The sequence below is a fragment of the Lepisma saccharinum genome, chromosome 6 (assembly GCF_977018435.1).
Source record: "Lepisma saccharinum chromosome 6, izLepSacc3.1, whole genome shotgun sequence".
Taxonomy (NCBI): Eukaryota; Metazoa; Arthropoda; class Insecta; order Zygentoma; family Lepismatidae; genus Lepisma; species Lepisma saccharinum.
This window is the reverse complement of record NC_139234.1, coordinates 90,232,114-90,246,807: the sequence shown is the minus strand read 5'-3', so window position 1 is coordinate 90,246,807 and position 14,694 is coordinate 90,232,114. Positions and strand designations below refer to the sequence as shown.

At 36.3% G+C, this 14,694-nt stretch overlaps 1 protein-coding gene across 1 annotated transcript; it reads right to left on the bottom strand.

Annotated features, from left to right (window-relative positions):
* Window positions 1-8,264: 8,264 nt before the first annotated feature.
* On the bottom strand, window positions 8,265-9,383 carry LOC145989158 (glutamate receptor 2-like). Its single transcript, XM_083124451.1, has one exon. It carries the CDS (start codon window positions 9,381-9,383, stop codon window positions 8,265-8,267), a length of 1,119 nt encoding a protein of 372 aa, XP_082980577.1.
* Between the last annotated feature and the right edge of the window lie 5,311 nt (window positions 9,384-14,694).

Genomic DNA, 14,694 nt, shown 5'->3' with positions numbered 1-14,694 from the left:
CAAGTACTGCTTTCGAAAATCTTAGCATGCTGTGGAGAAAATTGTGGTTTTGCATTAAAGGGAAGACACGCGAATACCACTACTCACTCTTGCATGCAGTGATCGAAGTGGTAGTTTGTAGCTAGGGTGAAACGAGCCTTGGAAATCGGCCGGGAAGTTGTTTGTTATTGTTTCACATAATTTGTAGGTAGTCACACGTAGTCTGAGAAACAGAAAAGTCACACATACAAGAACCTTGCTTGCAGGCCACGGATAATAATCCTCATGGGTAAAAAAGTGTAGCTTTCCTGGCGAAGCATTCTCGGCTTGCGAGCCAGCTTAAATCGGCGTTAGCGTCCAATGTTCCCATCATAAGGTAGAGAGCATCTTGCTTAGAGCAATGTATGTGCTCCAAACGTTGGACGCTAACGCCGATATAACCTGGCTCGCAAGCCGAGAACACTGTTCGAATATCCACAGGCATATAATAAAAATGTATCATACCCAAATGACACATCTGGCGTAATACATAACGTGCCAAATTTTGGAAAATAGGGGCTGATAGCGTGTGTGAGAACCAGAGGGACTTAACTCCAATTTATCAAATTTATAGGAGAGGAAATAATGTATTCTTAGGAATATGACTCTTAAACGTGACTCCGCCTTACAGATAAGAATTAGAAGTGGAAAAATGTCGATTTACTCCAAATACTCTTCAGAGGATTTTTCTAACAAAACTGAAAACAGCATTATTGTAGTTACGTTCCTCTGATTCCCGTAGGACGATAGGTGAAATACATTTCATGAGTGATGTTTGAAAGAAGTTGTGTTAAGATGTCAAACATGTAGCCCACAGCCATGCTGTATGAAGAAACCATAGAGGATAAGCTCCAATCATACTTAATCTAGGCTCACAACAAAGATAGCGGCTGAGTGACCATGCGTAATGAAAGGCAAAGAAAACAGTTAATCATTGGAAGAAACAATGAGTTTCATTTTTAAGATCATTCTATCATATGTATAATTAATGCAGTTGCTTATAGAAATAAGAATGGTCCAAAATGCTTCAAAGTAATTTAAAATATGAGGCGTTGCGGATACGAAGGGCGAACTCAAAAAAGTTCATTGTGAGGGAAATGGGTTTCAAGTTGTCAGACACAGTGCGAACTCCATAAAAAACTTTGAAAATCACGCATGAAACATTCCGATCTACTGTTACCAAGTTTTTGTGGAGCAACTGTGCCTCACAACTTGAAACCCATTTCCCTCACAATGTAAGTTTGTTGAGTTCGCCCTTCGTATCCGCAATGCCTCATATCGTCTCTAGGAAAAACCATTCAAACTAAAATCCACGATTTTCATAGTAAATAGAAGGCATTTTCACCACATACCTGAAATTAGTTTGAGAAAATCTAAAATAAGAGGAATTCCTATCCCTGTTCTCGTGTTGATATTTCCTGGCAAATAAGAGGCTGTCGCGGTCTATTGCCGCGCTATACATTGAAGAAACAATGCTTTCTAACGTCCGCCATGTTAGGCAGATTTCAGTTGTATATTGGCATTTATCTTATTCGTATATTTTCAAGTTAAGAACTTGGATTAAATTATTTATAATTAATTGTTTTTATAATTTATGTATATATTACGTTTTTTTATATTTTATAATATTATTCGCGTATTTTTGCAACATTTATTCAGAATTTATAGGCTAATGATTATCCCAAATAATATATGCAACGTTTTCATTGTTTTTGAAGCACAAGTTAAATACATTTCTTCTTAATATCGATTTTTGTTCAACAATGTACAAGATTGAAGTAATTTGTCTTCGTTATAAACTAAATCTTTATTTATTCATTTTTTTATGTACATGGGCAAATATGATTTATTTGATAAAATCAGTTTAGTTATTTCTATATAGTTTAATATTGTAATATTATAGCAAAGTATTTCTCCCTCGTTTTCAATAAAATATCGTATTCCTATTGGCTGTTTGTTAGGAGTGGGGGAACCAGGCTTCGTGTTCTTGGCGATGTAAAAACTTCCACGTTGGCATTTTTAATTGTTGCCAACCTTAACTTTAGCTTACTATCGCTAATTAACATTGATGTGTTATATAAATTATCAGTTTTTCTTGTGTTATTTTATGTTATGAGTTTGTATTGTAAGTTAGAACAATCTGTTATACTGCGCCTTGCTCTTGAGGTAGCAGTTGAGGTCTTGCTATTAACTGTGAAGGCGGTGCGCGGACTCTCGTGTTAAATACGGTAAATTCAAAAAAATCAAATTCAAAATTCTTTATCTGCGTGGGCGAGGTTCAGCCTGAGGCTGTTCTGCCACCTAACCCGATCATCGATTACATTTAAATTTACATTTCTTATGTTATTACAGTATTAATACAGTGTACAATAAACTGTATGATTTAGTTACAAAATCTATTGACAAAATAATTGCAATAAATGTATGAATAAAATGATACAAAAATTGTGAAAAGACAATTACATAAAATAAAATAAAATGAATAAAAAATAAATAAAAATAAAAATATGTAAACAAAATACATAACATAAACATACAAGTTACATCATAGTATTTGAACACAATCTCTGCTCTGCCAAAAGAAAATTCTTTACTTCATTTCGGAAAGATTCTATTTTAGATATGCTCGACATGCTCTTAGGTAGGGCACTCCATATTTTTGCAGCAAAATATGAAAACGACGACTGATATGCCTGTGTGTTGCAGAGTGGAAGGTTAAATTTGAAATTATTTCTTGTATGGTGGCTGTGAATACTGGTGCGAGGGATCAACATGTCTGCCAGATACGACGGCTTGCCAGATGTAATAATTTTATGTATAAGGCAATATGTATGCAGTAGTCGCCTACGGTACATATTGAGGATATTCTTATTATTTATGGAAGGTAAAATATGTTCACGCCTCGGAATGCAAAATATGAAGCGCATGCACGCATTTTGGCATTTTTGAATTTTTGCTTGTAAAGTTTTATTTATTCTACCAGAGTACACTACGTCACAATAGTCGAGAAATGGATATATAAGTGTTTCAACTAATCGCTGCTTGATTTCTGAAGATAATAGTTTGTTAAATTTAAACAAGAATCTAAGTGTTCCAAATGATTTATTGATTTGGCGGCTAATATGCTCATTCCATGATAGACGAGTGTCAAATATGAGTCCAAGACTTTTAACTACTTGAGCTCTAGGTATGACATCATCATTTATTGTAATTGTTGTATTAGTGTGCTCGACCGAACCAATAGCATTTCGAGTTCCAATAAATGTATAACATGACTTATTAGCATTAATTTTAAGGCCATTCGCATCACACCATGTTTTTATCGCACCCAAATCATTACTTATGTATTCAATACTTATGGCAATTTCTGTTGGATTGAATGATTTGGTTAGTTGAGTGTCATCAGCATATGAATGTACGTTACAGTATTTGACAACTGAGGGTAGGTCTGCAATATAAATCGTAAACAATAAGGGACCTAGTATAGATCCTTGTGGAACACCAGATGAAATATATAAATTATTAGATAATAAAGTAGGCGACAGTTTTACACGTTGATTTCGGTTACTTAGATGTGAAAAATACCAGTTAAGGGTAGATTGTGAAAAACTGTAATATTTCAGTTTACTGAGCAGTAATTTATGTTGTACCGTATCAAATGCTTTGGACAGGTCCAATAATATTAATGCAGTGACGAATTTCTTATCCATAGCCTGGAGGACGTCATTTGTGACTTTCAGCAAAGCCGTAGCAGTGCTGTGTGCCGGCCGAAATCCTGACTGTGAGGGTGGAAGAATATTGTTTTGGGCAATGAAGCTAAATGTCTGTTTATAGATTATTTTTTCTAGTAGTTTTGAACACACAGGCAGAACACTAATAGGTCGAAGGTCGTTTACATTAGTTGGTCGGGTCGTCTTAGGGAGTGGTGTTATCAAAGCTTCTTTCCATTTCCTGGGAAATACGGATTTCTCGAGCGAAAAGTTAATAATATGTGTGATAATTGGCAAAATAAAAGGTAGCGATAACTTCAGCATTGTAGTTGATATTCCATCTGCACCAATAGCAGTAGACTTGATTTCGTACAAACATTTTCTTACAGTATAGTCATCCACTTTTTGAAAAGCAAATTCGGGAAGCATATTATTAAACTTTTGGTTACTAAATTTTAAACATTCTTGAAATATCAGACGTTGGTCGATATTTAGACTATCAATTGAATTAATAAAGTGTTCATTTATCTCGTTCGCATTGTCAAACGTGGAGGGGAGATCATTTTTATTTGAGCTAATGCCTACAGATTTCAGTTGCTTCCATAAATGCTTTTGTTGTCTTGGTGTTTTATTGATGTTATGCTCAAAGTAACACTTTTTTTTCCTGCCGAATAACGGATGTCGTGAAATTTCTCAGTTCCTTGTATTCCCTCCATGCAGGTTCACTTCCGGTTCGCTTGAATTTACGAAACGCATTGTCCCTTAGTTTCATCAACAGCTTCACATTCGATGTAATCCACGGCATACGTTTGTTACGAACTCGTGTTTTACGGACTGGTGCGTGCTTGTCAAAGAGATCAAGTAAGTTGGCATTGAAATACTCTACTTTCATATCCAAGTTATCGGTGTTATATATTTTTCCCCAGTTAATTTTTTCTGCATCCTTCACGAATTTATCATAATCAATATCACCGTATTTTCTGTGGTATATAATTCTGTTCACGCTTTCTGGTTTGGTATACGCAAGTACAACGTGCGTCATTCTATGATCGCTATTGCTGACTGGCTCACCGACACCATGTTGGATTATATTTTGCATGTTGCTGACAAACGTCAGATCAATTAATGACTTAGTCGTGGAGGTTATTCTGGTCGGTTTATTGATTATTTGGGTTAATTGAAATTGATTAAACAAATTTTGAATGCAAACGACGTCAGCACATTAAATTAGCACAGTCTGGATGTAAGAAATTAATGTTGAAATCTCCAGCTATAACAAGGTCATTAACTAAGGGATACATTTCGGTCAATATATATTCTAAAATTGACAACTGTGTATATGGAATACGCTTAGGCCTGTATACGGCACAAATTCCGAGACGTTCCTTTTTTATTTCAATCGTAGCTGCAAGGTACTCAACGTCAAACTCTCCTTCGATTTCGAAAGACAACGAATGCAGTTTTAGTCCCTCCCGTGCGTATATGCAGACACCCCCACCCATGCTGTAATGGCGATCAGAGCGTATTAAGTCATAACCTGGAATTTTCAATGCATGATCCGTTATATTACAAGTTAACCACGTTTCTGTTATAACAAGAATGTCAATCTGTTTATGGAACTTAGAGAGTCTTTAAATTGATCCGGAAAGAAGGTCCCTGTGCCGTGTTTCAACTGATCCGGAGAAAAGGTTCCTGGAACGAATTGAAATACATAAAAAGGCTCTTTACGGTCCAGAAACATTTATGCTTGCTAATATTCCCTGCTGAACCGGAATTGAATTGATTTAAAATTCCTGACCCTTTAACAACCCTGGTTGAAATTAATTTATTTACAAACAACCATATTTTTAACGGCTATTTCACATTAATCCCATACGATATACTGAGTTATTTTTCGCAATGTTCCAATGAAAGGTAAGAGATTTTGGCTATTCCTTTTTCTTCCTTGATGTTAAATAGATCATATTCGTCACGCGCCTATAACGTTACTAGCTAACATTTGTGAATTGTTCTTTCCTTGTAACGTTAACATCTACCATACTGAATTTATTTACGTTCTTTATGCAGATGGTATGTATCCAACTGCATTTTGTTCCGTTCCGCTACGGTGGTTTACATGTTGCTACATTCCTATGTAACGTTAATTGACCATATTGCCTTTCACTTCATTCCGTTACGGAGGATTGCATTAATTACGTTCCTATGTACCGTTATTTACTACCATGTTGCATTTCGTTACGTTTTTGTAACGCTAGTATATACCATATTGCATTTCGTTACTACGTTCCTTGTAACGGTAGTATATACCATATTGCATATTACGTTACGTTCCAATGTGCTCATTTCCTTCCGTTCCTTTATAACGTTAATATCTACCATAATACATTTTGTTACGTTCCTTGTAACGTCAATCTATAACATATTGCATTTCGTTACGTTACATGGATACCAGCAGTTGAACCATACTCTTCCTCCTACAAAATGGAACGTACCGTGTAACGCAAATTGGGTACGTTACGATTCCCTGGTTCACACTAGTGACCTCTTTACACGCCCTTTGAACTACTTAGAGGGCTACCAGCCACTTTCCACGCTTACCACGTTATAAAACATGGCACATACACAGTTTAACGTGGAAAACGGCGTTTGGATTATTGTGGCACTTACAGCGTTTACCAATTTTAGTCTTCAATTCCCTTCCATGGATGGCCCAGGCCAGGAACTTCGGTGGCGAAATTCAAGACCCATAACTTGACGTGCTTGGCCACAGAGCTTGTCTGAACATAGTAAATGTATTGTAAAGAGAACTGGTGAAACTGTCCATATGTAAAAGAATAGAATGTCAATTCTTTTTCATGACATAAGTAAGTTTATTTTTCACATAAATAATTATAAATAGTCGTGCTAGGACTGGAAGTACAATAAAATACAATATGAGCATGTAAATAATAAATATATGGGAATTCTGCTTTCTAATATACTCACTACTTTGCACGTTATGCATCTTGAGTCCTTGTTTGGTACAGTGAATCTTTTTGTCGTGTTCACACCGGAGACATTTTCAGCAATATCTGTTTAAGGCAAATGACTCGTGAAATTGGCGTGTCTAAGATCAAGTAGGAACCTGCTTCTGATGGATAGAAGCAAGAACAAAGCACTATGGGTAACTATAAACGAAGTACATTTCGTCGACAACTTTTCTTCTAACGTTTCCTCTTAACAAATGTATGCATTTGCTCTCCCGACATACTTTCCTCAACAGTTCTTGCAATTCAACAGCAAATACTAAAATGATAGATGGACCATAAATTATGTTTTTGCTTTGGTCACTAACAGTGGCGAGATTAGGGGATGGGCGGGGGGGAAGTCTGCCCATTTTTGCCACTTTTTCTCCGCATTATGCTAAACCTTATGTAACAAGGGAAAGTAAACTGTCCTTGCACTCAGCGTCTTGGCACCTTCACCTTATCGTTTTCGAATCGAATCGCCGCCACTGGTCATTCATACATATAAATCCTTTCATTTTATCACATCAAAATCGATGTGTATTGAGTTACCAGCCTGCAAGTATTGAGTTTCTTCAAAATAAAGTACACTTGTCAGCATCTCTTTACTTCTGAAATGCAATCCACGTTCCCTAAGTTTACTACATGTGAGTATTACTAAAAGAAGACCACATTCTTCCACATGTCCATATTGACTGACCCATTTCGTTGAAGTGGATTTTCGCTTCTTGTTTTTTTTTTTTTCACACGTGGTAGACTTTGTATAAGAAGCCCCCAGGCATCCGCTCCTCCCTTATCTGTATTCACAGCCAACTGGTCACAAGATTCGAGTCTGAGGAGACAATTTCCTCTTCACAAGGGAAGCGACGACGACGTTTCAGGGTGCTGTGAAGCAGTCTACAACTTCTGATATGGGGAAAGGAAGGAGAGGAAATTCTCTTCGGCCTTTCACAATATCTAAAATCTCATAGACTTTCGCTATGCATTTGTTCAGGCTTTAAACAGCGTGAGGTTAAAATGTATTTCGCTGATGTATATGAGGTTATCGTTGCACAAACCTATTGTTGTTAGTCTGAGCATGTTATAGTCAATGCGTAATGAAAATACTGCATCTGCGATAAAGTTCCATTTTCATTTTTCTAAACCTGTCACGACAATAGTATAGACATATTTCAATGTGAAATTAGCACGCAGAGCACAAACCAAGTCACTGAACATTTTATCGGAGAGTGAGACGTACATATTATACCTACAAAAGTCAACTAGGTGTAGTCTCAGATGAGCTACAAGGGATCAAGCCTATATTTTAAAGTGGGATGAGAGCACCTGCGCAATGTGACTCCACTGGGAATCGAACCCATAATCCGTCAAATAAAATTCGACAGCATTCCTTTTAGGTCATCAGGGAGGCTCTTTTCTACTTACAGACACTACACAATAAGTTCAAATGGAACACAACTATACTGATTTATAATTGTGATGCAATATAATGAATCGAATAAAGCTTTTTTTTATGTACTGCATAATACAATCAAAAAGATGTATGATTATGTTGCGTATATCGGTATTTGATCCAGTAAATAATTGCTTCTGATGTAATAATAAATATTGACAATGCGCACCCAAGCGCCCAAAGTTTGAAGTAGACCTTCACATGTTCCACATTTAAGGCAACGGATGTTCCACAGGACTTAGTGCAGGAGCCTTCAGGCTTTGCTTCCTGAAGAATGTCGTTTCTCCACTTCTGTATCAGCCCAGAGGCGTGCATCCCGAGTACAAGTATGTTGGCTCTGCGTACGAACGGCGAATCCTTTGGAAATCCAATTGCCATGAAGTGGATGCCCAAGTTTTCCTTCACTACGTGGAACTGTGGTGGGCAACTTAAGCAGACGTGCAGCTTTCGTCCGACGTAATGTATTGAATCCCTCCCAGCAATTGCTGCCGAAGGTTTCCCTTCCGTGATTATGTCTCCCATGAACTCTGTATATTTCTGAGTGGTTGGTTGAAACTTGCCATGCAATGACCGCAGTAAGGAATCCGAGTTGTCGTTCAAGAACGATGCAAAGTACCTTAGCCCTTTGATAGGCATACGGGAACGGGCCAGTTCCCTCAGAGAATCTATGTCTGGGTAAAACTTAGGAACGGTCAGGACACTCACAATGCCAGCCTGAAACAAAGTCGCAAAAATCAGGGTGAAGTAAGTCCAGAAAAAGAACATTATCCTCGTAGAGCTAGTACCAGGCTGTTGAACGGATACTTGGAAGAAAATGGCGAAAAGAGAGAGAAAGATTGAATGAAGACCGTTCCCTTTATTCCACGAAGTGGTCTGAAGTACGTGTGTGAAGAACAACGCAGCTAGAAATATGCCTCCGAGAGAAACCCAGATGTCTGGTCCGAAGAACGAAATTAAGGACAGCCATATCGGCATCATTTTCCCTTTGGGAACCAGGATGGCCGTTTGAGCGACGTCGATGTATTTTGTGAAATCCACCACCTCGAGTCTCTCGGGAATGATGCCGAGCTGGCAAAAGGCGAAGTCAACCCTTTTAGCACCAAGGTCTCCGATGGCGTATGTCCACGTCCCATTCTTCATTCTCCTTCCATAATGCGACGGCTCGTGCAATATGACATTCTCCGTGGTGAAATTCATGTACTTGCTGAGACCTTGAAAAACTTCTATGTAGATTCCGTGGTATTTGAACTCTCCCTTTCTATTTATCCGTAACACAAAATACGGTAAAGCATCATATTCTACAGTCAGAGTTTTCAGTGAATATCCGTGCAAGTTTGAAGTTTTCTGCACTTCGTACGCTGAGCGGAATATTTCCTTCGCCAGGTGAAAACTTTGGAACGAAATATTTTTGCAGTAAACTTTATTCAGGAATGGATTGTATGTCGATAGAAGAACATTGGTAGTTGTAATATTGGGTTCGGAATTAGCCTCGAATGTGACGTAAACAACTGAAATTTTGATCACACGGATTCCCCAAACGTTCTTCAGAGTTACGACGACATTTTCTTCTAAATACGTCTCCCTCAAAACAAAAACAAGAATTTGTGCTCTACAATTCCAGCAGTATGCAGACTTTATATTTTGTATCCAATCCAAAAACTGTCTAATGTCATGTGATGCAAAAATCAGTAAATCGTACTCAGAAGTTAGTGCGAAATTTTGCGTTCTGTCAATGTCACTAAACAGTTTAGTGTCCACTGTTAAAACTGTATACACACTCTCACTAAACTTTTTCAATGACACAAAATGACTAATATCTTCTACTCCCGTGTGAATCAGTATAATGGATTTCAACCCAGCAAATATGTCTACGTTCAATACGAATATTTTGTGTAAGACTTCCTTGCAGTAATCCTCCAGAACCATCTCCCTGCTCAAAGAACTGGGAAAACCACTTAAATGAACTGCACAGAGGGCCACCATCTGCAGTAACGGGTGTTTCAAAATCATCTTCGCGAACTGCATTCACAATTTTCCATTCATCTGCAAATACAAGATTGATTTATATATATATAGGGTGTACAGTCAGAGAGAGAATTACCTGGGCCACGGGACCTAGAATTTCGTAACGTTTTAAAGCCTGTTGTTTATGCAACCCAAATAACAAAATATTCGCTTAAGTTTGCCTCGAGGATCTGAGTTCTCGGGAAGGATTGAGCATTGATAGCATGAGTCACATGACTCATGCCCCAGACACAACAAACAACAGCTGGGTGCTACGTGGCCTCAAGAAGAAAATTTCAGCAATTGGTTTCTTAACAAGAGCTTCTCGTAAGGAAATATTATTTCGAGTGATACTAGTCATTGTCAAGAAGGTTCACTGAAATGATGGTTCCCATCACAGGCCACATGCCACACATTAAATGCTTAAGAGCCCGTATCAGCGTCACTCGAAAAAAGCACCGGACAGATGTCAAATTTTCTTCCTAGACTTACCAATATTGATTCCATTTCCCCCTTCGAACGCAAATCCATTGCATGGTATACCGTTTGAGACTTTACTGGTGGGAGGGTTGCTTTGTCGAAAGAAACAGAAGACAAGGTTCCCTGTCCGCTACTCACCCCCCCCCCCCCCGCCTGGAAGGTCAGGCTCTGACCATAAAATACCTTTCTTTTGAGCCCGCACGTTTATAACTCCGAGCCGAGAGGGTTTCTGTGACAGGACAACACTTTTTCCTAGTGTCTGAAAGAAGAAAAACACACATTGACGAACATCGCAATACAACTTACATGTAATAGAGCCAAGGACTATTTAGGGGAGGCGGGGTGTCCAGGGAGTCCGAATCTTCTAAGAGAGACTTACGAAGTACTAAAATTAAATAATGTAAATATGCTTGTTTTGTTTAGCATCTGTCGTATAATCGAGAGATGTGTATTTCCGTCAAATATATTCTAAGGGAAGGATTACATTGGAGTCAAACAACTTTGGATGACTGTATCAAATAAGATTTATGCACACCACTACTTAAGTAATATGATTAAATACTAAATTAAGAGCTTTTCATTTCGTCAAATGGATCTAACATCCTTTTTCGTTATTCAAACAATATTCAATTCCTTATCTGTTTCACAATCACCTTGCCAGGGCAGTTGTTTTTGTACAAATTGAAGCGATCTGAACTATTCATGAGCTAGATAATGAATATGTGCGGTTATATTCCTATTCATATGCCGTCTTAGTAGGGTAAACGGTATGTTCTGAGCCACCCCCAAAATTTTGGTTTACTTTTATTGTGTACACCTATACAGTAATATACTCAAAATCGAACTTTGACTGTTACAAAAATGACACAATACAAGCGCAAAAAAAAAGTCAAAGCTCAAATTCCAATTTTCATAGTGCAAAATTGCTAATTTTCTAAAATCCCTCTATAACTTTTGCTAAACTTTTATTTTTCAATAATTAAAGCGAAGTGCTAAGTTAAAAGTAAGTGCTAAGTTACTTCCGGTCTACTTCCGGTCCACTTCCGGTCCACTTCCGGTTTACTTATAAATTATTACAAATTTTAGCAAAATACCCCAGCATCCTGTATTTGTATATCTCTATATCACCATATGTGTACTAATTTTTATTTCTTATACTGTTAGGTTTGTTAAAATAATTAATTATCTAAAATTTTATAGTTTTGAGAAGAATCCTAAACCTCAACATATTTCATGCAAATATATTAATAAAATAACCATATAAATATTTTCTAATTATACCAATGAATGTGTTTGGGTTTAAGAAACAACATATTCAACAAATAGAGAAAATTCCAGTCAACATGGATATTATAAAAAATATTCTTAGTAAATTGAGAAGTTTGGTCATCATTCATCTAAATAGTATCTGGTACCAAATTGATGAAGACACAGGGAAACAATTACATGTATTCAATAATAACAAACCATCATATAAAATTCCTGTCAGTGGGAAAATGCAAATAAGTGTCTCTCCATCCAATGCAGCACTTGTACACATAGGTCGGAATTTGTATAGAATTAAGCATAATGCAATTAGTCCCGACACAACATACGAAGTGCAAGCAGGTGAATTCTTGTATGCTGAAACAATTGGGGAGTATAATAAATTAATTCCCCTCTTCATCGAAATGAGAATAATCTATGAATCTATGAATTTATGAAATATATAAAATACCGAAAACAAAATAATAATAATAAATAAATAAAATAACAAATATATTATGGACATATTTGGGAACAGGAGAAGACAGGAAATACCGGATAATTCCAATGATATTGCTAGATTAGATGAACGTCTAAAAAAACTTAAATCAGATTTATTAATTTTACAAAATTCAAGAGGAATTTGAACAAGTAAATGCGAGTATTACCAAATTACGAGAACAGTTTCAATCTTTCGAGATTCCTACACTGGAAAATATTAAAATAGAACTGCAGACAGATGAACTGCATCATGAGGATGAACAATTATCGCTTTTTCATATTGAAACTGGTGATAAATTAATTTTTGACATAAAACAATTATATCCTGAGGTTAATCCATTTTATGTAATATTTTCTCTTCGCACTAGATGTCTAGACAAGGTATAGTTAATGAATTACACAGACCAGCCCGTCGTAATTACAAACGATTATCTGTGGTAACAAAAAGCATAGATGATCTGTGGGAGGGTGATCTGATAGAAATGTCTACGGGGGTTTTAAAAAATTTACATAAGATAAATCATGGTTACAAATATTTACTTGCCGTGATAGATACATTTAGCAAATATGCATGGGCAATTCCTATAAAATCTAAAACAGCAACTTGTGTCGCTGAAGCTTTCAAATTTATTTTCGAGCAAGGTAGGATACCGAATTATTTGCACACAGATAGAGGAAAAGAATTTTACAATTCCACATTTACCAAATTAATGAATCAACATAATATTAAACATTATTCTACATACAGTGATCTTAAAGCAAGTATAGTAGAACGATTCAACAGAACATTAAAAAATCTCATGTGGAAACAATTTACTCTACAGAGCAACTATAAATGGGTAGAAATTTTACCTGACCTAGTACATAATTACAATAATTCCATGCATAGAACCATACATATGAAACCTGCCGAGGTAACTAAATCTGATGAACAACGATTGATTTCTACTGTTTACTGTCATAAGTATAAATACACAACAGAGAAACCCAGATTTAAAATAGGAGATAAGGTGCGAGTTAGTAAATTTAAGCATTTATTTGAGAAAAGTTACACAAAAAATTGGAGCACCGAATTGTTTACAGTGGTTCGAGTTTTACCAGGCAACAGGTTACTTATATATTAAAAGATAATTATAATAAAATACTGAAAGGAAGATTTTATGAAGAGGAACTCAGTGTAACAAAATATCCAGATACATATCTTATTGAAAAAATATTAAAAAAAAGAACAACAAATTGTATGTAAAATGGCTAGGATTGCCAGAAAAAAGTTGGATAGAGGCAAAGCAGGTGATTCTATGATACCAACTTGGAACGTTGTGCAACGTTTGCCAGAGTTAGTAGAAACTATTAAAAAAAATGGTGAGTTGTTACCAGACAATATTAGGTGTCTTATTGTAGGCCCATCCGGTTGTGGTAAAACTACACTGCTGGTAGATAATTTCTTGCTTGCGCCTAATTGGTTAGACTGGAAAAATAGGCACCTTTATGTATTCTCAAAAAGTTTAGAACAACCAAAATACCAGCAACTCATGAAATTGTATAAGGGGCTGGGTATAGCCACATTTGGATCAGAAATTAAACCTCTCGACCACTGTTTAGAAAATTCTGTTGTGGTATTCGATGATGTGATTCTGGAAAATCAAAATTTAATTCGAAATTTCTTCACTCAAGGTCGACACAGAGGAATAGATTGTTTTTATTTGGCTCAAACATATTCTAAGATTCCCAAACAGTTACTGAGGGATAATTCAAATTTAATATGTTTGTTTCGTCAAGATCACACTAATCTTAAACATGTTCATGATGATTATGTGGGGGGAGATTTAAATTACGACCAATTTTCCAAATTTTGTTCATCCTGTTGGAACGATTATGATTTTGGATTTGTTACAATCGACATGACTAGAAAACCTAACAATGGAAAATATAGAAACAAAATCAACGATTTCATGAACGTTAAATCGATATAAAAAACGTTAAAACGTTATAAAAATAACCTCTAATCAAAAAAATGACAAAACACAAAATAGAAGACAATTCTAAATTACGTGAGTACCTCTCCAAACGATTCAAAGGTTGGAAATCAGAAAATCGAGGATTCTATGAACAACACAAACGTCAAGATCAACCAATTATAGATGCAATCAGTGGTCTTGGTAAAGAAATTAAAGGTGTCACAGAACAAAATAAAAATCTCATAAATGAATTGGTACCTCTTACTGCTAAAAATTATGCAGATTATCCTCCTACACCATTATCTAGTATCCATACTCCC

Coding starts and splice junctions, on each gene's coding strand:
- LOC145989158 (XM_083124451.1), bottom strand. CDS start 9,383: ATGAATTTCACCACGGAGAATGTCATATTGCACGAGCCGTCGCATTAT.